General features: G+C 44.4%; 1 protein-coding gene across 3 annotated transcripts; it reads left to right on the forward strand.

Annotated features, from left to right (window-relative positions):
• The first annotated feature begins 7324 nt into the window (after positions 1-7324).
• LOC112269442 lies at positions 7325-11340 on the forward strand. 3 transcript variants are annotated; one of them, XM_024456201.1, is made up of 4 exons: positions 7325-7385; positions 10382-10497; positions 10604-10771; positions 10840-11340. In XM_024456201.1, exons 2-4 carry the CDS (start codon positions 10438-10440, stop codon positions 11200-11202), a joined length of 591 nt encoding a protein of 196 aa, XP_024311969.1. In that variant the 5' UTR covers positions 7325-7385; positions 10382-10437; the 3' UTR covers positions 11203-11340. The 3 variants fall into 3 exon arrangements, with proteins under 3 accessions (XP_024311969.1, XP_024311970.1, XP_024311968.1); XM_024456202.1 differs by having other exon boundaries at positions 7327-7385; positions 10387-10497; XM_024456200.1 differs by lacking the exon at positions 7325-7385 and having other exon boundaries at positions 8871-10497.
• Positions 11341-22052: the final 10712 nt, after the last annotated feature.

Below are 22052 nucleotides of genomic sequence, written 5' to 3' on the forward strand. Positions count from 1 at the left end.
ATCCTGGTTTGTTCCAATGATTGATGGACCTGTCGCTGCCGGTGAGATGGAAGCACACACTGACGGTGCCCCACCTGAAACTGCAGAGAGTGTCCGAAACAGCTTGGTGTGTGTGTGTGTGTGTGTGTGTGTGTGTGTGTGACTGTGTATGAACGCCGAAAGTTTCCCAAAGAGACTAATGGGTCATCAGCACAGGTGTCTCGATCGGCCGGTACCTGCACGCAAGTAAGCAACAGCAACTATATAACTGCTCGCTACGTCAGGTTTGCTTACTCGACGTGCAAAACTGGATCGCTAGAACAAGTGACAGTTGCTTTTCGGTCTTGATGTTAACTGTATGTCGATTCATGAGCTTGCCTTCCCCTTTTAATCTTAAAGTTTTGTGAACAGATAATTGTTAGCACAAGCCGCATAAGTACTCAGTATTCCAAATTCGTCTGGATATTAAGGAATCAAGGATCTTTGGAATGCTCCTTTCATCAGTTAGCTAGGTTGGATAAGATTGGAAGCCAGGATCCCTCCTTACAAGGAGGCGTTGCCACGTCACATCACTCACACCTGAGTGTCATTGTACATAGCAGTACCCTCGTAGATCTTAGTACGTATCTCATGTGGCCGGGAGGCTGCACGATCCCCAGCTGTTTGCAAGAAATCCACAAAAAGTTCTCCTGCAGCTAGCTGCCTCCAGAGACTAACTAGGGAAGTCCACATCGATCGGTCGATCGGCCGGCCACATCAGCCTGCACGTTGTTGCTGTCCATATCAGCGTGTTGCAGCAGAAGTTCTGTAAGATCCTAACTGGTTGTAGTCGTTTCCCCGCTCTGCCTAATCAGCAATTTAGCATCGGTCCAGAGAAAATCTTTGCCGCCGGCAAAGCGTCAGTCGCGGGCTAGAGTGTCCACGTACACGTACGTGTCCGATTCGTTGCCGCGCTTCCGTTATCCGCCACCAGCAAGCAGAGTGCCGGAGATTCTGTTCCGGACGATGATGGCATCTGCGTTTGTACCCGAGATACGTTTGGGTTCGTAGATTCGCGAGAACGACGGGGTGAGAGGATAAGCACGCGCGTACCGGGTTGCTGGATTCGTGCGTACCTGTAAGGTCTCCGTCTGTTCGTCATGCTTACGTACGGAGCCGCATCCATGTATGTATTTTGTATTCTTTACGATCCTAAATTTTTGTCTTAACTAAAATAAAATAACGACAAGAATTCAATGACAGTACGACACTGCCACAGTGATACATGGATACATGGATCCGATTGGTGTTGAAAGGTTCTCATGTTGCTATGTCATGTGCTCACCGTCTAAATCTGTCGCCTAATTTTGTGTGGGTTCGCGCAGTGGCGCTCACCTTAGATCCAAGAAGATCGACTAAGAAATCCGAGTCATACACAAAAAAAAATTGTTGAGAGATGCCAACCAAAAACTACTATTCGTTAATATTTGCTACTTCATCCGTCCAATAAAAGATGTCTCAACTTTAACTAAATTTGAATGTATATATATCAAGTCATGTCTAGATACATTTAAATTTTGACAAATTTTAGACATCTTTTATTGGATGGAGAGAGTACTAGTATTCAGAACCTATGTAGTTCTGCAAGATTGAAAAGGAAATATGAAGAAATTGTTAACGAAAGGTACTATGTGTGCTTCGCCGGCAAAGAATATCTTCACTACTTACGAAATAATAATGTGGGTAATATGCTAAGGCCTAAGGACCCTCCGGATTTCTACTACTTCCTCTCTCTAATAAAGAATGTCTTAATTTTGACTAAATTTAAATGTATCTATACACTAAATCATGTCTAGATACATCTAAATTTTGACAAACTCGAAACAACTTATTTGTACTGTCTTATTCTAAGTTCTCGCCTATTAGGTCAATCCTAATTAAACCTAAGTAGTACACTATTTTAATTTTAACTGAAGTAGTTAGCCTTAATGATTGCTTAAAATAGTGGGCGCTTTCTGCCCGCATGAAGGACGACGTATTCACAGTGACCAAGCTAGAGGACACGTGCTGTGGAGAGACGACATCTCAACCAACTTTGTTCTTTGTCAGCTCCGTTTTTTCCTCTGGAAGAACATGAATATCGTATAATATAGGGAGTACTAGCGTTTAGCTTGACAATGCTTCAGGCGTCCCTCTCAAGTGGCTCGGCTACGGTCGGGCGTGCCCGCTGAATCATGCGCGATAAACCCCCCTAAAATACAACTTGTCGGCTGCCGCGCCATCTCAGCTCCGGCGAATCGAAAGTTATTTTTTGCCAGTATCATGCTTTTGAAGCATATGGGAAATGCAGCTGGATTGACTGCGAGTGTGTTTTACTTTATACTCTACTGGAAACCACCTACGCTAAACAACAAGGATTGTGTAACGATCAACCGCAAATCAACATCGATTCCCAATCACGTCAGGGGGGCGTAAAGTTCCTGGGGCCGCCCACCTGTATGAACATTGTTTGCCGCAGTTAGTTTGGAGCAGATCCCAGCTAGGAGTAATTGAAACTTTTTTTTTGTAGCTGTTGATCGATAAGGAAACTGCCGGATTCCCGAATTAACATGATGCTTTATCTGGAACCTACACGTAGGCATTCTCGAAGCTAAAAGCATCCACGAGGGATTGCTCCAAAGGTGTACTGTCGCTTTTAATTACATTGCCAAATGTGACATTCCAGATCACTATAATTCCACCAGGACTCTGTCCACGACCACATCTTCTGTCGCTAACGATAGATCAGTGACGGGCTTACCATTAAAACAAGAGTGCTACCTAGCTTGTATGATAAGACCCGGGCCGTACCCAGGCTATTACACTACTTATTCAAGCATTACCAACAACAAGTCACTTGGATTCAGGGCACGTCCACACCAAATAATCTCAAGCACGGGGGCCCTAAGATTTTCAAAGTTTTTTGAGGACCCTGCCAGGGAGTTTCATTTCATTATAGAAGAAATAGAGTTGTTCAGATAATTATAAAAAACCGGGCAAAAACCAGAGACTTTTGTTGTGTGCATCAATCGATGCAGAGGCCGGGGTTATTCTCCTTTTTGAAACACCCTCCCGAGATTTTCAAAATTGATATTCAAATTTTCAGGATGCAGAAAAAGGATTTTACGTTTGATTGTCGTCGAGTTGTTTGAGAAGCAAAACTTAATTCATTACGACGCTGATTCAGTGATGCAAGCAGAGCCAAGCTATTTACAATCAGCCTGGGAGATCTATAAGCCTGTTGCTCTCACAAAAGGGAGAGCCAGGCTGCTGTTTCTTCTTTCGAGCAACACCAAAAGCAAGCAACGAGACAGCTGGGCGTATGAACGGCGGTAGTGTTCCGATGGAGCATGTTGCCTTGCGTCACCCATTACCGGACTTGTACAAGCAGGCAAGCAACTAGACGCTTAGACGTACGTCAGGTTACTTCTCACTTACTCGGCAGTGCAAAGCTAGCCTCGCCTCGCCTAGAACAGGTGACCGAAGCAGCAGCAACACCTGAAAGTAGCAGTCGCACTGATCGACCTAATCCGATTAAACGGTCTCTGTCCCCCGAACCGAAAGAGAGCACGAGGAACAAATGGAATAGATCGTGGGATGCGCAGCCCACGAATCCACCCAATATTCTTTCTTTCCACACTCACGGTGCGCGCTTCCGCTTATCCATATCCCCTCCTAGCTGGAGTAGCTAAGATCTGTACGTCGCTCTCAGGAACAAAGCGCCGCCGTCGTCGGTCGGCGGATAACGGAAGCGCGGCGTCAAGTCTGGCGCGTATACAATCTACTGTGTACTACTGTAGCGTTGGCGCCATGTAAGCGGAGAGTGGGGCCTGTATGTACGTATAATCTGCCTACCGTGGACAAACGGGTACCGTGGCGTCGTGTTCTCTGATCGATATTATACAAAACGGTATATATCTCACGGCACATCAGTAACGGGTCCGGCGCGACCGTTATTGATGAAAAACATCAGTGTCGGTCGTGGCCGCGACCGTTACTAATGAATAGAGCGTGGTCTGCCCGTCCCCGCCCAGCCATACATCAGTGACGGTCGCGCGAGGCGACCGCCACTGATGTACCATCATTCCTCGCGAGAGACATCAGTGGCGGTCGATTAAGAGACGACCGTTACTGATGAGTGATACATCAGTAACGGTCACCCTAACGTGCCCGCCACTGATGTGTGGTACCTCTTCAACCGCTAAAAACTTGATATCAACCTATTAAGGTTGTGATCTGCCTACCAGATAAGGGAAATGCGGCGAATGGAGGTAAAAAAAGTAGCCATTCTAGACCCCGCGGTGTTTAACTACGGTGACATAGGTCTTGAGCCAGAAAATGATCCCTCAAGAACCCTGGTGTCTAAATACTTGGTGGCATGTCTGGAGAAATACGCGGACCACGACTTTATCCTCTTCTTCCTTAAATTGAAGTAAGTTGAATTTTATATATGGAACCGTTTGTTTTTTCTAATTTAGTCTTTCTTATACACCCTTGGTTACTAAAGTTTGTTTTTTTTAAAACAGAGACCATTGGGTGACACTACTCATTTGTTTGCCTTGGTCCGCGGTGTACTATTCGATTCACTACTTCCGAAGAAGGGCGTTTGAGGTTGCTACTGGAAACCCATCAAATCACTCATTAACACTGCCTAGAAAGTTGCGAGCAAGAGAAAACCAGCTGATAAAGGCTATAAAGATGAGTCTCACCACAACCACATGTTTCCTTGCCAGCAACAGCTGGCCGACAGTGTGTATTGTGGTTACTACTGCTGTCACATCATTATGGAGAATGCCAGCATGTTCAAGCCTGAGTGGAAGGGGTCAATCGCGGCTGTGGAAGAGTACTGGCGGCCCCGAATGACAATGGCACACCGACCTAAATGGGTTGTGTATAACATTCAAAAGGAGTTGGTCCATCTCATCAACAATGAGGTCATCAAGCCTAGTGGGGACTTCTACGAACGCGTGGAACAAGTGGTTACTAGGATTCATCCACAACAAATAGCTTCAAACTTGATTTTGCTATTAAATTTTGACACTTTGTAATCAATGTCGTGAAGTGAGATACATTTGTATTCTTTATATGCTTTCAATGATGCGGCTTTATATACATTTGTATGCTTTAAATGATGTGGCTGTGGTTTTAATTCGAAATATATGTGCCGTGCTGTGTATTCCAAATATATATGTGCTGTGTATTTTTTTGTGTATAAATGTTGCGTATTTTCCGTGGTTTTAATTTTTTTTTTAATTACTGAAAATGTATCAGTTTCGGTCGCTCGCCCAACACTGATGTGGCACAGCGACCGTTACTGATGTACCAATCATCATCAGTAAAGGTCGGGTCGGGCCGCCCGCCACTGATGATTGGTACATCAGTAACGGTCCCTGCGACAGTTACTGATGATACCCATCATTACTGGCAGGAAGTTAGTAACGGCGGCCCCGACCGTTACTGATGCATTTTTTTGACCGTTACTGATAAGCCTTTCTGTAGTAGTGTGATGGCTACTTGTACGAAAGCGCCACGGTGGACCGGCCGTGTGCCAGGAATGGGATTAGTGGACAATGAACAGCGACTCTCCAAGCCTCTGTCGAGCCACTGCACAGTAGTAAAAGTGTTAAACCCGATCGATCGATCTCCTCCAGGAATGGAAAGCGGGAATCGTCAGATTGAGAAGAAGAAGAAGAACAACCAAGGGAAGGCTTACTTGCGTTGTAAACTTTTCACTTTTGAGCGTGCCGTTGGAAATATGCCCTAGAGGCAATAATAAATATGTTATTATCATATTTCCTTGTTTTTGATAAATGTTTATTATCCATGATATAATTGTATTAACAGGAAACTAAATACATGTGTGGATAAATAAACAAATACCGTGTCCCTAATACGCCTCTACTAGAGCTCGTTGATTAAAAGATGGTTAAGGTTTCCTAACCATAGACATGTGTTGTCATTTAACAACGAGGTCATATCATTAGGAGAATGATGTGATGGACAGACCCAAACTTAAGCATAACTTTTGATTGTGTCACTTAAATTTAAATTGCTAATGCTTTTATTATGTCAAGTATTATTTCCTTAGACCATGAGATCATGCCACTTCCTAGTACCGGAAGAATACTTTGTGGACATCAACCGTCATCTCATAACTGGGTGATCATAAAGGTGTTCTTCAGGTATCTCGGAAGGTACTTGTTGGGTTGTATGGATCAAGAGTGGGATTTGTCACTCCATGTGACGGAGAGATATCTCTGGGCCCTCTCGGTAATATAACATCCTAATGAGCTTGCAAGCATGTGACTAATGTGTTTAGTCACAGGATATTATATTACGGTACGAGTAAAGAGAACTTGCCGGTAACGAGATTGAACTAGGTATGGTGATACCGAAGATCAAATCTCGAGCAAGTAATATATCGCGAGACAAAGGGAATTGAATACCGGATTAATTGAATCCTCGACATCGTGGTTCAACCGATGAGATCTTCGTGGAATATGCGGGAACCATTATGGACATCCAGGTCCCGCTATTGGTTATTGATCGGAGAGGTGTTTCGGTCATGTCCACATGTTATCAAACCCGTAGGGTCACACACTTAACGCTTAATGTCGCTAGGGTTCGATGAGATAAATAGATGGTGATATCAAATATTGATTCGGAGTCTCGGATGGGATCCAGAACGTCACGAAGAGCTTTGGAATGGTCCGGAGATAAAGATTTATATATGGAAAAGCTGTTTCAGGGTTCCGAAAAAGTTCGGGGTATTTTCGGTATTGACCGAGAATATTCTAGAAGGTTCTGAAATGTTCCGGAATATTTCTAAGAATTTAATTGGGCTTTTATATGAATTAATTGGAGCAATCTAATTAATTATTCTCTAATGGGCCTAGGCCCATTAGGGGAGAGGGAACTGTTGGGGACTCCACCACAAGGTGGAAACCACGTAGGTGGGGAGCCCTCACGTGGGAAGGAGTCCCGGGACTCCTTTCCCTCCCCTGGCCGGACCTAGCCTCTCCTTTGAGGAAGGACAAACCCTAACCACCACCCCCTATATAAATAGAGGGGAGGGGCACGGGGAGAGAACACACCAAGCACTTAGCTGGATCTCTCCCCTGAGCTCCTCTCCCTGACCCCCTCCTCTCACGCGCACGGTGAAGTCTGCCCGTGGAGAACTCTACCATAGCCTACATCACGCCGTCGTGCTGTCGGAATCTCATCGACCTCTTCCTCTCGCTTGCTGGATCAAGAAGAAGGAGACGATGTGAAGCTGAACGTGTGGATAACAAGGAGGTGCCGTCGTTTCTGCACTGAGATTGATCTTATCGAAAGTTCCACTACGCCAATAATGATTCTGTGATCGTAACGCTTTGTGGTCTACGAGGGTATGATGCTTATAATCCCTCTCGTTACTTACATCTAGTAGATATTTTTTTAGGTTTCTTCCGCACATCTCGTAGGAAAATTTTTGTTTTCCATGCAACGAACCCTTCACGTGCACCGTGACTTCTGCAGCAGTACCTCTCATATTGCCTGCCTTCCAATCATGTCCCTGGTCCTGGCTAATGGGTAAAGATAAAGACGATAGACATTGGAGCGGTGTCCTTTCTAACGAGAGTTTCGATCCTCGGATCCTGTATATAAAGTTGACGCAGAAAAGAACGACGCTTTTTGTTAGAATACCGCACCGTGAATATCCATACGATCTTACTCAGTGTGTGACTGTTGAACTGTATAGTTTTTTCGGGGAACTGTGGAACTGTATTTTGTCGTGTGTTGAACGTAATTTATAATTCATAGAACAAAGTCCATTTTGCGCCCTAAACAAACCGTTTGGTTCATCCTTTATCTTAAACTTTTTGTAAGCTTACTTAACCGCCTAATCTATTGCTTCTCCTCTGGTTTTGCCCCCTAACCTGGGATTAGCCCGTACGTCACTGGGATTACGCTGATGTGGCCGGAATTAGAGACATAACCGCACAAGGGGATGACCGTATGACTGTATGAGCAGCGCTCGTTTTCCTCGATTCGCCAAGTGATGGAGTTGCAGACTTGCAGTCTCGCTCGCGTCGTTGGTTCCATAGAGGGATAGGAGGGCTGGAGGTTAGGTTTTGGGGTCTCACGCATGGGCACATGGCAGTGGTCTCCATGATGGATTTATTTTGCCTTGGAAGGGAGCAGCTGTAGTCGATTGGCAGATTCTGCACCCTGTGATCAGATTGTTTCCGCCTCAATCATCCGTCTCCGTCCGCCGTCGCGAGAGACGACAGATATGAACTGAGCAGTTCCGTTCTAAAAAGATGGCGTGATATATGGCCCTGTCCAACAACAATCCTGCAGTTATGTGGCTAATCCCGGCCACATCAGCGCAATCCCAGTCACGTAATGTCTAATCCCAGGTTAGGGGTAATTAAAACCAGGCGAGAAGCAATAGATTACAGGGTTAAATAAGCTTACAAAAAGTTTAAGGGAAAACGTGAGCTAAACGGTTTGTTTAGGGGGCAAAAATGGACTTTGGCCTAATTTATACTACTAAAAACTAATCACAAAAGAAATGAAAAAGACTGGTTAGTCAACTAGAAAATTAGATGAAAGCTCGAGTTTTATAACCTGCATGATACCAAACGTACAGTGCCTTATACACGAGAACTCTGGTCGATCACCCGCTGTAATGGCTGCGTAATGTTGGACTGCGTCACTTCAAGTTTCATCACTTGCCGATTTGATACAATTCATTGAGACAACGATGAATATAAATTATATAATCTAAGATAATCAATAATTAATATTCCCTCCGACCCATAACAAACTTTGTACTAAATCAACGATACTTACTATGGATAGGAGGGAGTAGTATGATTGACGAGGGAATGACCCATCGGCAAGAGATGACCTCAAAATATAAATTAGACTTTAAATTCTCATCCGTGGGGACTTGAACCTAGACGGTGGGGTTGTTATAATATTCTGTTTAAGCATTTTTTTTAATCCGTAGCTACGTGCACATATTGTCTATAAAATACTCAACCGGTCGCCGCGGTCTATCATCTTGGGACTGCATCTCACTTTTTCTTCACTATTTATTTGGATACTCCAAGATAAGAATGGATATGGATTGTATATAATATAAAACATAGATAATGATACAACATTTTTTAATTATATGATTTTTTAGTCCGTCGCCACACACCCACCGGCATTTTTTTAGAAACGCACGGGCACTGTTTTAGTTAGCCTAAAAGAATCAGGTCGTGCACCCGTATTCTCTCATGAACCCTCGTTGATCTAGTCAAAATAAATAAGACAGATTCGTCAATTTCAAATTCTTATAAATATGTGTACCAAGCCAACTTCTTGCGTGGTATAACAGACGCGTGCAGAAGATTCCATGAAATTATGATACTCTCTCCGACCGGTATTACTTGTCTCAAATTTTCTCAAGTACGAATATATCTATGTGTAAAAAACATCTACATACATATAATATTTCGATACATAGTAATTCCGGTCGGAAGGAGTTGCTTTTTATGTTGCATGGCTAGCGGTATAGTGATAGGTTTGCACTAATTGTCCAGGTCTTACAATTTTAAATGATCTAGTATTGTTGCACTTTTCCAATTTGTCACCTGGCAATAATACGTCACGATGGATCAAGAGTTTTTATCAAATCGCCAATGCAAGAAGTGGAACTGTATAGTTGCTCCGTAGAATTTAGCCTGGCAGTTTGGTGCTACCAAAACTAAATTAAACTATTAAAGTGCCGGTGTGCAATCCTGTCCCTGTCAACTGGCTCAACTCAACTGCTGTCGCGCGCGCCTGCTGATCTGCTCGCCCAGTCAGCTGCTACCGGGTGCCGGCCCACCACATCAGCTCTGACGGAACCGTCAGGTAGTTTTCTTTTTTAGCCTACAGTCAGGTAGTTGTAACAAGACTATTGTTTACCAGCCGGACCGGCCGGCCGCGTGTCTTGCTACTCTCGGGATAATCCCAAGTGCCTAAACAACGAGGTCGGTATCCAGGCTATGGCGCACGGAATTACCCTTACAGATCTTTTAAGGCTCGTTTGGCGTACATTTTTTCATTTTCAATAAGAGTAAATTTTAAGAAACCACCTGTTTTGGGACTAGTGTTTCACAGCGGCACAGATTTTGTCCTTTGCAATAGAAAACCACAAGTTAAGAGTCTAATTGTTTCAGAAAACCCAAATGATACGGTTTAGCCGTTTTGACAGCAAATCCGACAAGGACAGCCCACATCTCAGACGCCACGTAGGATCTTAACGGGCGCCCGCCCGACCCGACCCGATAACTGTTCGCTTCTTTATTCCCTTCTCTTCCCCCCTCGTCATGTTCTTCTTCCTGTCGTGTTCTTCCGGCGACAGAGCAGTGGGCGGCGGCAAGTACTGGACGGCGTTTTCTTGCTTCCGGCTTGTGGAGAATGATGGAAGAGGAAGGGGGGAGGAAGCTCCGGCCGGATCCGTTCGCTGGTGATTGTGAGGTACGCCGCATTACCCTATTTGTGTTGCGATTTGGTTAGAAATTAGGGTTCTTCGGGGGTGTTGCGATTTAGGGGTAATCTGTCTAATTAGTGGCGTGTATTGAAGGATGGAGGCGGGTTAGGCAGTAGGATACCCACCTACATCGACGATATCCCCATGAAGACAGCAGATCCGGGCGTGGGTCCCAGGTGCAACCATGGCCTACTGCCGATGACTAGGATTGCATTCGAAGGGGATTCAACCGGCCGAAGGTTCCTTGGGTCTCCATTTGAGGTAAGATTGTGTGTGAACCTTGTACATTCATGTGGTCTCTGTATGTCTGTATGTGACTTTTTCTGTAGGAAGATGACTCTGGTTATGTCTATTGGATTGATCCAAAATGGCCGCCACATTTGGAGATTGCTCCGCGTGAGCTCTGGCAGAGATATGATGCCATTCGTAAGCTCACTGGAACTGATGTAAGATTTCTCCTTCAAGATTTGAAAGAGGCCATCGCAGAGAAGGAAAAATCAACAGAAGACAAGATGAGTCAGGAATTGGAGATGGCAGACCTGAGGTTTGAAATGGACAAAGCTGCAAAACAGAAACAGAATAACATGACAGTTCGATCTCGTTTACAGGCATATGACCATTGGTTGTTGGTATCTGTGACAGTAGCTGTTACTCTTGCTAGTGTTTTAGTAGTTGCATTAACTCTGAAGTGATTAATAAGTAATGGCTGTTGTAATGGTTGATGTAACAGAGAACCTGTAATGTTGTACCTTGCCTTCATCTTGTCATGAATTGGCTAATGTTTTAGTATCCATGAACGTGTAATGGTAGCCACTGTAATGGCTGATGTATCCATGAACCTGTAATGGCTATTTACTGTTAATGTTGATGCAGTGGGAGTTCAGCTTTGTCTTACAGTGAACCATTAACCTGTATGTTAAAAGTTTGATGAACAGCAAAGTTGACAGCATTCATAGTTTGACAGTGAATGAAAATGAAGCAACTTTGAATGAAAATGATGCAACTGTTGACATGTATGTTTTAGGTTGAACCATTTACAGTGAATGAAAATGAAGGAACTATTGACAGCATTCATAGTTTGACGTCACAGCAAAGTTTGAGTACTTCAAAGTTTTACATCATCACAGTGAATGAAAATGAAGCAATTGTTGACAGCACTCATAGTTTGACATCACCGCAAAGTTACTTCACTCAGAAAGTTTTACATCATCACAGCAAAAGTTAATTTAACTTAGTTTTACAGGAAATCACAGCAAAGTTTGATCATCACATCACAACAAAGTCACTTCATAGTTTTACATCATCTCATCCCAGCAAAATGCAACAAGTTTCATGACAACTTAGTTTCATCGCAGCATAACATACTTGGACTTGCAGCCACCTCCTTCACTCATGGGAGGGCAAATTTCTAGAAGCTTGAACTCCAGCCTGCCTCCTATCCCTCATAGGTGGTATCTTACCTTTCACAGGCTGTTCCTGGGCATACCTTGCAGGCAGTCTACCTGCTGTGGCCCTACTTGGTCTGGCTGGAGCTTCTGGTTGTTGGGCTGCTTGCCTTGATCTTGTCATTGGGGCAGTAGGAGCAGGAGTAGTAGATGCAGCTGGAGCTTCAGGTTGTTGAGCGGAGTTCTTCCTTGGTGGCTTGAAGGCAACTTTGACTGCTGGAATTGATCCTGCCCTTTTCCTTGGTGCTGGAGCTTTCTTTGGTGCTGGTGGAGCAGGAGGTGAGGGACCAGGGGGAGTTGCATCATGATTTGAAGATGGGCCAGCTTCATATTTGGAAGATGGGCCTGCCTCTGGTTACCCTGCTGTTCCATCATGCATAGTAGAAGCATAATTCCTCTGTCACAAAAAAAATGGTGGGTTAGATATTTGAAAACAACAGTGCAACATTCAATAAAATATGGCACTGGCAATTTATACCTTGTGCTTGATCTTTCTTAATGCAAGTTCAGGCTTCAGAGGGACTGCACAGGTAGTATATTTATGCCCTAGCTTCTGATAGTTGGAGCAAGTGGATGTGGTCATCCTTCCTCTTCCAACTGGATTCTGGTTTTCATCCTGGCTCTTCTTTCTATTTTTCTTTTTCCTACCAACCTGGACTAGGAATACTGGTGGGTCAACATCTCTTGTTTCTGTTTTTGTCCAATCAAGATGCCCTGGCACTGGGAATACAGTGTGGCTGTGTGTGCTTATGTACAGAGGCTTCTTAAAGAAGTCACTGACATAATCTTCTAGTGATTCTTTAGCCTGTAGATGGCACAAACAACATGTTTGCAGGGAATTCAATTTAGGTCCCACTTCCTGCAGCCACAAGTCTTGTTCTCCAAGTTCACTGCATATGCATTGTTTTCAGATGTTACTTGCCATAGTCCTTTTGCTGCACACACAGGCTTGCAGAACTTGTACCACTTTTTCTCAGTTTTCAGCTTCTCTCAATAGTGTGGTGTTATGTCCCATTCTGCCTTCTCAAGTCCAACTCTCTTTGCATGGAACCTAGCCATTAACTTTGTCCTAATGCTATCTATCATTGTCACTATTGGCTTGTGTTAGGTTCGTTGCATAGGAAACAAAAAATTTTCCTACGAGAAGTGCGGAAGAAAACCCAAGAATATATATACTAGATGTATGTAACGAGAGGGATCATGAACACCATACCCTCGTAGACCGCTAAGCGTTATGATCACGAGATCGTTGTTGGTGTAGTGGAACTTTCAATGAGATCAATCTCAGTGCCGAACGGACAGCACCTCCTTGGTATCCACACGTTCAGCTTCACGTTGTCTCCTCCTTCCTCGATCCAGCAAGCGAGAGGGAGAGGTAGACGAGATCCCGGCAGCACGACGGCGTGGTGACTATGGTGAATATTCTCACGGGCAGGGCTACGCCGTGCGCGTGAGAAGAGGAGGAGAGGAGGGCTCAGGGGAGAGAGATCCAACTGAAAGCTTGGGGTGTCTCTCTCCCTTGCCCCCCCTTCTATTTATATAGGGGTAGAGGAGGCGTGGCCGGCCAGGACTATCCCGTGGCCAGGACTCTCCCGCGGCCAGGACTCTCCTCCTGGCCGCATGGGCCCTGTGGGCTAGCCCCTCGGCCCATTAAGGCCAGGGTGCTCCCTCACAGGCCCATTTAGCCCAGGGATAGGTGGGCCTCAAGGTGGAACCCTCCGGATCCCTCCGGAACCTTCTAGAAGCTTCCCGGTCAAAACCGGGAAATATTCCAAACTTTCTAGAACCCTGAAAACAACTTTTCATATATAAATCTTTATCTCCGGAACATTTCGGAGCTCCTCGTTGCGTCTAGGATCCCATCCAAGACTCCGAATCATAATTCGATATCATCATCATTTATCTCATCTAACCCAAGCAACATGAAACGTTAAGTGTGTGACCCTACGGGTTCGAGAACATGTGGACATGATCAAATATCAATAACCAATAGCGGGACCTGGATGTCCATAATAGTTCCCACATATTCCACGAAGATCTCATCGGTTGAACCACTATGTCGAGGATTCAATTAATCCAGTATCTAATTCTCTTTGTCTCGCGATATATTACTTGCCCGAGATTTGATCGTCGGTATCGCCATACCTAGTTTAATCTCGTTACCGGCAAGTTCTCTTTACTCTTTCCGTAATATAATACCCCCGCAACTAAACACATTAGTCGCATGCTTGCAAGCTCATTAGGATGTTATATTACCGAGAGGGCCCAGAGATATCTCTCCGTCACAAGGAGTGACAAATCCCAGTCTTGATCCATACAACCCAACAAGCACCTTCTGGGATACCTGAAAAACACCTTTATGATCACCCAGTTACGAGATGACGGTTGATGCCCACAAAGTATTCTTCCGGTACTAGGGAGTGGCATGATCTCATGGTCTAAAGAAATAATACTTGACATAATAAAACATAAGCAACTTAAACTTAAGTGACACGATCAAAAGCTATGTTTAGGTTTGGGTCTGTCCATCACATCATTCTCCTAATGATATGATCTCGTTATTAAATGACAACACATGTCTATGGTTAGGAAACCTTAACCATCTTTAATCAACGAGCTAATCTAGTAGAGGCGTATTAGGGACACGGTATTTGTTTATTTATCCACACATGTATTTGAGTTTCCAATCAATACAATTATAGCATGGGCAATAAACATTTATCAAGAACAATGAAATATGATAATAACAAATTTATTATTGCCTCTAGGGCATATTTCCAATAGCTTGTTCCTAACCTTGATAATGAAATTGTTGAACACTTCACTCAGATTGTTAACTACTAGGTCAGTTTTGCAATTAGTATCCATGGCATGCCTAGCCCAGTGTTTTGGGTTGATTTTACTAAGCCATTCCCAAGCTTCTTCACATTCATCTTTAAGCCTACCCATTGCAGCATCAAAATATGCTTCGTTCCAAGAATAGGCAGCAGTATCAAAATGTGTTTTCGATTCACCCCCCCTCTGAAACCAGCAGTCTTAAAGTTGGCATATATATATGTCTTGTGCAATGTCTCTGAGGACAATTTGGGAATACTCTATGCATTGCAGTGAGCAAACCCTAATAATTGAAAGATAACAATGTAAACTGAAACTCCATTGCAGTTAAGTAAGACATGAATGTGCAAGTGGGAATAACAGAGCTTACCTTTTGTCTGTCAGACATGAATGTGAATCTACTAAACTTGCTGCTGTCTCCACCAAGAGCATACTTCAGTTGCTCCAGGAACCAGCACCAGGACTGGGTGTCTTCTTTCCCAACTACACCAAATGCAAGTGGGAATAGGTTGTTGTTCCCATCCCTTCCAGTGGCAGCCAGCACTTGTGCACCTGTGGTTAGCTTGACAAAGCATCCATCAACACCTGCATTAATGATATTGTCAGTTATATGCCTCGACTATTTTCTGCATTTATAACTTTTCTAATAAATCACTTAACATACCAATAAAAGGCCCGCAACCATTAAGGAACGCCTCCTTCTGTGCATTCAACATCATGAACAGGCCATGAAACCTGGGGTTCCTTGCTGGATTAGGATGGTTAATTGTGCAAACTGTTGCTCTGCTTCCAGGGTTGGTATCCATAACTGTCTACACATAATCTCTTATCCTTTTGTACTGGCCCTTGTGATCACCCAATACTTCTGTCCATGATTTTGCCCTAGCTCTGTATGCCATCATCTTGTGCACATCAACACCATGTGCTCTCATTGTGTCATCAATGATGGACTGCACTTTATAATCTGGATCAGATCTGACATTTTCTTGGTATGCTTGAGCTAGCCAAGTGCTGTTTATCCTTGAACTCTCATGGGTTATACCACATGTATGTGGTATAACCACCTCCGTCAAGCAATGTGTCTTCTCTCTTGCAATCTGTGATGATGCCATGTAAAATGGACAAGGACCATCACTTCTGCAGCAGACTATGACCCTATCTTTGTCATTCCTAAGATAAGTGTAGTCTCTTCTGTTCACAATGTGATAGTTCTTCAAAGCATCTCTGAACTGATACACATCCTTGAAGCATAACTGTTCCTGAAATTGTTCATGTGCAAGTGTGTGAGACTCCGGGACCGAATTTATGCAATTTAGCCCCAAATGCTAACTCGCGCATAAATTAAGCCCCAGTGCCTCCCTACGATGAACACTTCACAACATACACGCAATTTGTTCATTGCAGGTTGGAACAAAAATGATATCATTACATCACTCTAGGACACAAGATTAAGCCAAGCTCATACAGGGAGCGAAATACCAAGTTATTACAACTCACGGACACATGTCCACAATCATCATTACACCAGCGGAAGCAAATTAGGCCCGAGTACGGACAAGCTTACAATTATTGCCTAAGAGGCTGAAACTGAAAGGAGAGCCCGCCACAAGTTCACAGAACCATGCTCTGGAATCTGCTGGCTAAACGTCGAAGCTGTCGTCGTCGAACTCCACGAAGTAACCACTCACCTGCTCCTCTGGGAACTCTGGAGAAAACAACGTTGCAAAGCAACTGAGTACAAAGTACTCGCAAGACTTACGGGAGATCTAAACTAGATATGCAACAAGTCTCAAAGGATGGATAATACGGTGGTGTTATGCAGCAGCAATATATTTAGAAAGACACACTAATGACATCGTCTAATTAGAGGATAAGAAGCGTCTACTAAGTGAGGTGATCTTCTAATAACTAACACCAACCAAACACAACCTCTTATCACCCCCCTCAACCCCTTGTGAGGAAACGATCCAAATGCACTCACACTTAAGCAGTTTTAAGCATATCCATGATTAAGGCTAATTACTACTCAAGTTTATGATTAAGTTGATTAAAAAGATTAAGTTCTCTATAATCAAGTAATGAGCAACCAAGTCGTCCATAACCGTGGACACGGCTTTCCGAAAGATTTATCCCTGCAGGGTGTGCCAATTTACCTGTACACGTTCGTCCAACCCTTGTTGCCACTCGAGTAGGAACACAAAAAGACGTGTGTCGGCAGGATTGGGCAACACGACGTTTCCAAGCCACACAACTAATCCAGCGGACCAACCCAACTGACTCTATCCGAAACGAGAGCCCGGCCAAAGCGTCGTACGGACTCAAGAGTTGCGTGGACAGATGGTAGTGGTTCAAGACCCGCAGGATGACCACTCCAGACTAGTGCGGCAATCCTATATGTATGCAAAGTACCAACAAATCTCCAAACAAAACACCAGTGTATATGCGATATGCCAAATGGAATGCCCGAACTATGTGGCCCCTGGAAGAGCTATGAAACGAGTACTAAGCCGAGGGGGAAGCCGTATCTTCTCCCACGAGCGGTTAGTGCGAAGTTTCTTGGGTCGGCGAAAATGAGAACTCAGTCCTTAGGTCGGCGCCAATGGAACAAAACACCAATACGTTAGCACGGCCTCCCATCGTTGCCTTGTGCAGGTAATATAACATGTCACAGTTTAATAATTGCAATTAAATACAGAAAGTAGCATGTGGATGTAGCAATTTTGTAACCCCAAATAAGGACACTAGACTAGCAAGCTAAGCAAACTTCTAATGACCAACTAGGGCAATAACAAACATGTGACATGGTAATGGGATAAGGAACAAGACAGCAGGCATTTGAGTAGAGCTGACTAAAGCTATGCAATTCTAGAGGCATCGTGACATGAACCGAGAACGTAACTTAATGCAAGAAAAAGAGAGAGGCATTGGGTATAATCAACATGTACAAGGAATGGCTACTTGCCTGGATCCTCGGTCGCTGGGCACCGAGAGAGGGGGTCCGAAGAAGTGTGGGAACCCGGTTCGTCGACGGAGTGGGACGTAGACGCTAACGATAAGATCCAAACACACAAGGTAGGTAGGAATAAGCATACATAGGGTGCAATGCGCAAACAAGGATGCATGGCATGTGATAAGATGATGCATTCAACTTAAACAAGAGTTGCAGTATTTATTGAAAATAGATTATCCATTAGCTAGTAAGATGGATGATAACAGTGGTTACACTTTGCCCAAATATAATAAACAGTAACAAGGTCATCAAATACAAGTTCCAAGGAATAATTCACACTTTTACAGAAGGTTCAAACTCATTACCAATTTTAAACTAGGAGCTACACAAGTTCTTCTGTTTGAATTTCAAATCTGGGACAGATTTGAAATTTGAAAACTCAAAGTGTAAATCTAATTGCATAGTTAAATTCCTTGCATTTTTCTGATTCCAAAACATATATGGTTTACCCAATTTGGACTGAGCATGCATTTACTAGGATTTAAACAAGATAAAACAATTTTCTGCAATTAAACAAAAACCAAAAGGAAAAACCCACGCGGATCCGGCGCATGGACTCGGTCCACCGGGTGCAGCGGTGCACCAGGCAACTGACAGGTGGGTCCATGGGGCCCACGTGTCAGTGGACGATGAAACTCCAAAAATTGGGGTTTTTATTCCGCACCGGCGGGGATCGAACCCGCGATGCGCGGATCTGGGCGACCGGACGGACCAAGCGGCCAGTCGGGCTACAATTCGGATTTCTATAGTTATAGGGTGCATACCCTTTTAAACCAAAGGGAAAAGCCGGTGGCTTGAGTGACTCGTCGGTGGCGACCTCGCAGCACGGCGGAGCAACAAGGCTCAGCCTTTTCTCGTTCCTAGACCGGCAGAGGCAAGGTGGCTCGACGGCCACCATGCAAGCCTCCCCGGAGCACCGGCACGGCATGGAGCAAAAGCTCGCCGGCGGCGTCCCGGGCACGGTCGTCGCAAACTAACGCTTACGGTGAACTAAAAAGAGAGAGGAAAGGAGGCACGAGTGCGCGAGGACGTGGCGAAGCTCACCGAGCAGGAGTTCGCCGGCGAAGAGGAGGGAGCTCGCCGGAATTGAAGAAATGCTCGTCGGCGGCTGAAGGGGAAGATAGTCGATCTCCGGCCAATTACTTCCGTGTAGACGAAGTAGACGCGCTCGCGGTTCTTTTGACGCGGTCGGCCGGGCTTGAGGACAACGGAGACGGTGGCTCGACGCGGCGGCGCCCACGGCTCGGAAAGGAAGGCGACGGCGGCACGCAGAAAAAAGGAGAGGAGGACCCGTCTAGGGTTTCCTGGCGCTAGGGCTGCGAGGAGGGGCGCGGGACGGCTTAAATAGGGGCGCAGAGCTCTCCCTGTCGCTGCCGGAGGCCGATGTGGAGCGGGGGGCTCACCGGCCAGGAAGAAGAAAAGCAGAGGGGAAGAAGAGCTTGTGAGAGGTGGCGCATTCTGGAGAAGGCGCCTTCGCGGCTGGGAGGCGGAACGCGGGCGTGCGCGATGAGGATGGGCCGCAGCGCTGCTGGGCTGCACGGGAGAAGATGGGCCGTGGGGCGCGTTGCTGGGCTGCGGGGCGCCGAGGCGGTTGTTGGGCCGGCTCGGGCCCGAGGTAAGTTTTCTTTTCTTTTTTTTTTCCTTTTTCCTTTTTCTGTTTTCTGTTTTCTCTTTTGCAAATAGCCTTTGATTCAAAATTCAAATACCATTTTGAAGAGCTGAGAAATAGGAGAATTCAAATATGGTACTACTATTTGGGAAATATTCAAATGGGATTAAAGATTGTAAGACCCATTTGACTCTCTTTTATAAAATATAGGAAAAGGAATTCAAACTCAAAGAAGGAAGGATGATTCATATTGAATCTTCTAGCAAATTCAAACAACAAGATTTCAAACCACAAGTTAAAATGTAATTTCAAATTTATGTGAAGCAAAGAAGAGATGACATGGCATGGATGCAAATGTAAAATGTCATGCAACAAGAATTTAAATTACAAACAGGTCCAACAAGGGCTTAATGTAAGATGTTGCTCTCGGGCTGTTACAAAGTGGCAATTTCTCATTGTACCAAACCCTAGCCTTAACTGGCTTTGCTCTTCTCTTACTCTGTGGTTTTGGTAAAAAGGTAGGAATGGGCTGAGCACCATCATGATCACAAGAATCTACAAGGTCAACACAGTCCTCACTATCTTGTGCACCTATATATTCCTCATCTGAACTATTCCTCTGTGATGCCTTCTGCAAATGTTTTCTTGTCTTCTCCTTTGCAACCTTGCATTTCTCTTCATAATTCTTTTTCTTCTTAGCCTTCTTCATATTGTCAATCCCTGCTTCAGGGGCAAAATGAAGAGGCTCTGGCTCGTAATCATCATCTGATTCCTCATCATCTTCTTCTTCTGATGATTCTGCTACATACAAATCATCAACTTCAGTGTCTCCTTCATAGACCTCACCCTCTGCATCATTGTACTCAGGTGTGTATCCCTTACTGACTTCTGATTCTGGTTCCTTTGCTTTCTCCTTTCCTTTATCATTTTGGTGTATCTTCTTCCTCTTTGCTGTGGCATTGCTCTCACCTACATGCTCTTTGTTGACACTCTCCTCATCAGCACCAGGTGGCTTTCCCCTTCTCTTGTTCCCAGCAACTGGTACATCAGCATAGAACTCCTGAAAAGAGCTGCTCACAGAACATGGCCTAACAGGAGAGAAATGAATCTCTTGACTGCCCCTTTCCAGAACATAGAGGGTTAACACCCTTTCTTTCCCAAACTTCTCCTGAATATGTGGCATTTGTTTCTGATGATGCAACAATTCCCATCCTGTTATCCCTACATCTGGCGTCTCAACATAATAAATATGATCCCAAGACTCCATTCTTGAATAACCAACCAACTGACGTATATTGCCGAAGGTAAGATAAGATCTTCCCACAGTCCTCTGTACCATCTTTCTGCCACGGTACATAACCTTCACCGACCACAACTGGTCCTTGAAACTAAGAAAGAGACATTGCAAAAATGTTGTACAAATTTTTAAAAGAGTACACAGCCTAAGAGATGAAGGAAATACACCTAGCTCGAGAAATCCCCAATTTGGGAACCCTAGTTCTCTCGGCAGGAATCTGGAAGCAAAATCGGCTAATAGAGTAAAATCTTAGAGCCATTTCACCAAGAATCTGAGGATTTGTCAACAATTTCATGTCGATCATTGCGGATTTCAAAATACCAAAAGCTAGAGATGAAGGAAATACACCTAGCTGGAGAAATCCCCAATTTGGGAACCCTAGTGCTCTCGGCAGAAATCTGGAAGCTAAATCGGCTAATAGAGTAAAATCTTAGCGCCATTTCACCGAGAATCTAAGGATTTGTCAACAATTTCACGTCGATCATTGCGGATTTCAAATTGGGGATAGCTAGGGTTCTACGCAGATGGCTCGAGGTCAGGGGTGAATCGATTCGGCGAAGGCGGAAAAGAGGCGGAGAGGAGGAGAACTGACTCGAGCCGGCGATTGGATCCAACCAGTCCAACGACTTCTTTGGCGGCCAAGAACACGCGGTCGGGAGTAGGACAAACAGCTCGTGAATCCCTGAGAAAGAATAAAGAAGCGAACAGTTATCGGGTCGGGTCGGGCGGGCGCCCGTTAAGATCCTACGTGGCATCTGAGATGTGGGCCGCCCTTGTCGGATTTGCTGTTAAAACGGCTAAACCGGGTCATTTGGGTTTTCTGAAACAATTAGGCTCTTAACTTGTGATTTTCTGTGGCAAAGCGCAAAACGTGTGCCTCCGTGAAACTCTAGCCTCAAAACCTGTGGTTTCTTGAAATTTACTTTTTTCATTAGGTATAAACGAAATGAATTTAATTTTGTTTGGTTGAATTTGAATTCTATGTACAAAGTCATGTTTGTCTACCACAGGTATTTGTAGAGTGAGACATAATTCAAGAGAAATGATGACTTTTAGAAAGGAACTGAATTTAGTTATAGCTAGTGTGTTTCCATGAAATTTGAGATAGAATTCATATGACCATTTGTGTGCCAACCAAGCAAGTTGATTTATGTAATTCAAAATGGGTGCCAAACGATATATTAGTTCTTTAGCTAATATATGAGATACCAATATTTCTTATATGTTGGTTTCACTCATTCTAAACGAACAAGATGAGACTATTCACACTCTCCTCATCCACTTCATACATCGGCTTTTGATATTCCAAAATTTAATTAGAGTTCAGGCCTTGGGCTGATCAGGTC

The sequence above is a fragment of the Brachypodium distachyon genome, chromosome 5 (genome assembly GCF_000005505.3).
Source record: "Brachypodium distachyon strain Bd21 chromosome 5, Brachypodium_distachyon_v3.0, whole genome shotgun sequence".
NCBI lineage: Eukaryota > Viridiplantae > Streptophyta > Magnoliopsida > Poales > Poaceae > Brachypodium > Brachypodium distachyon.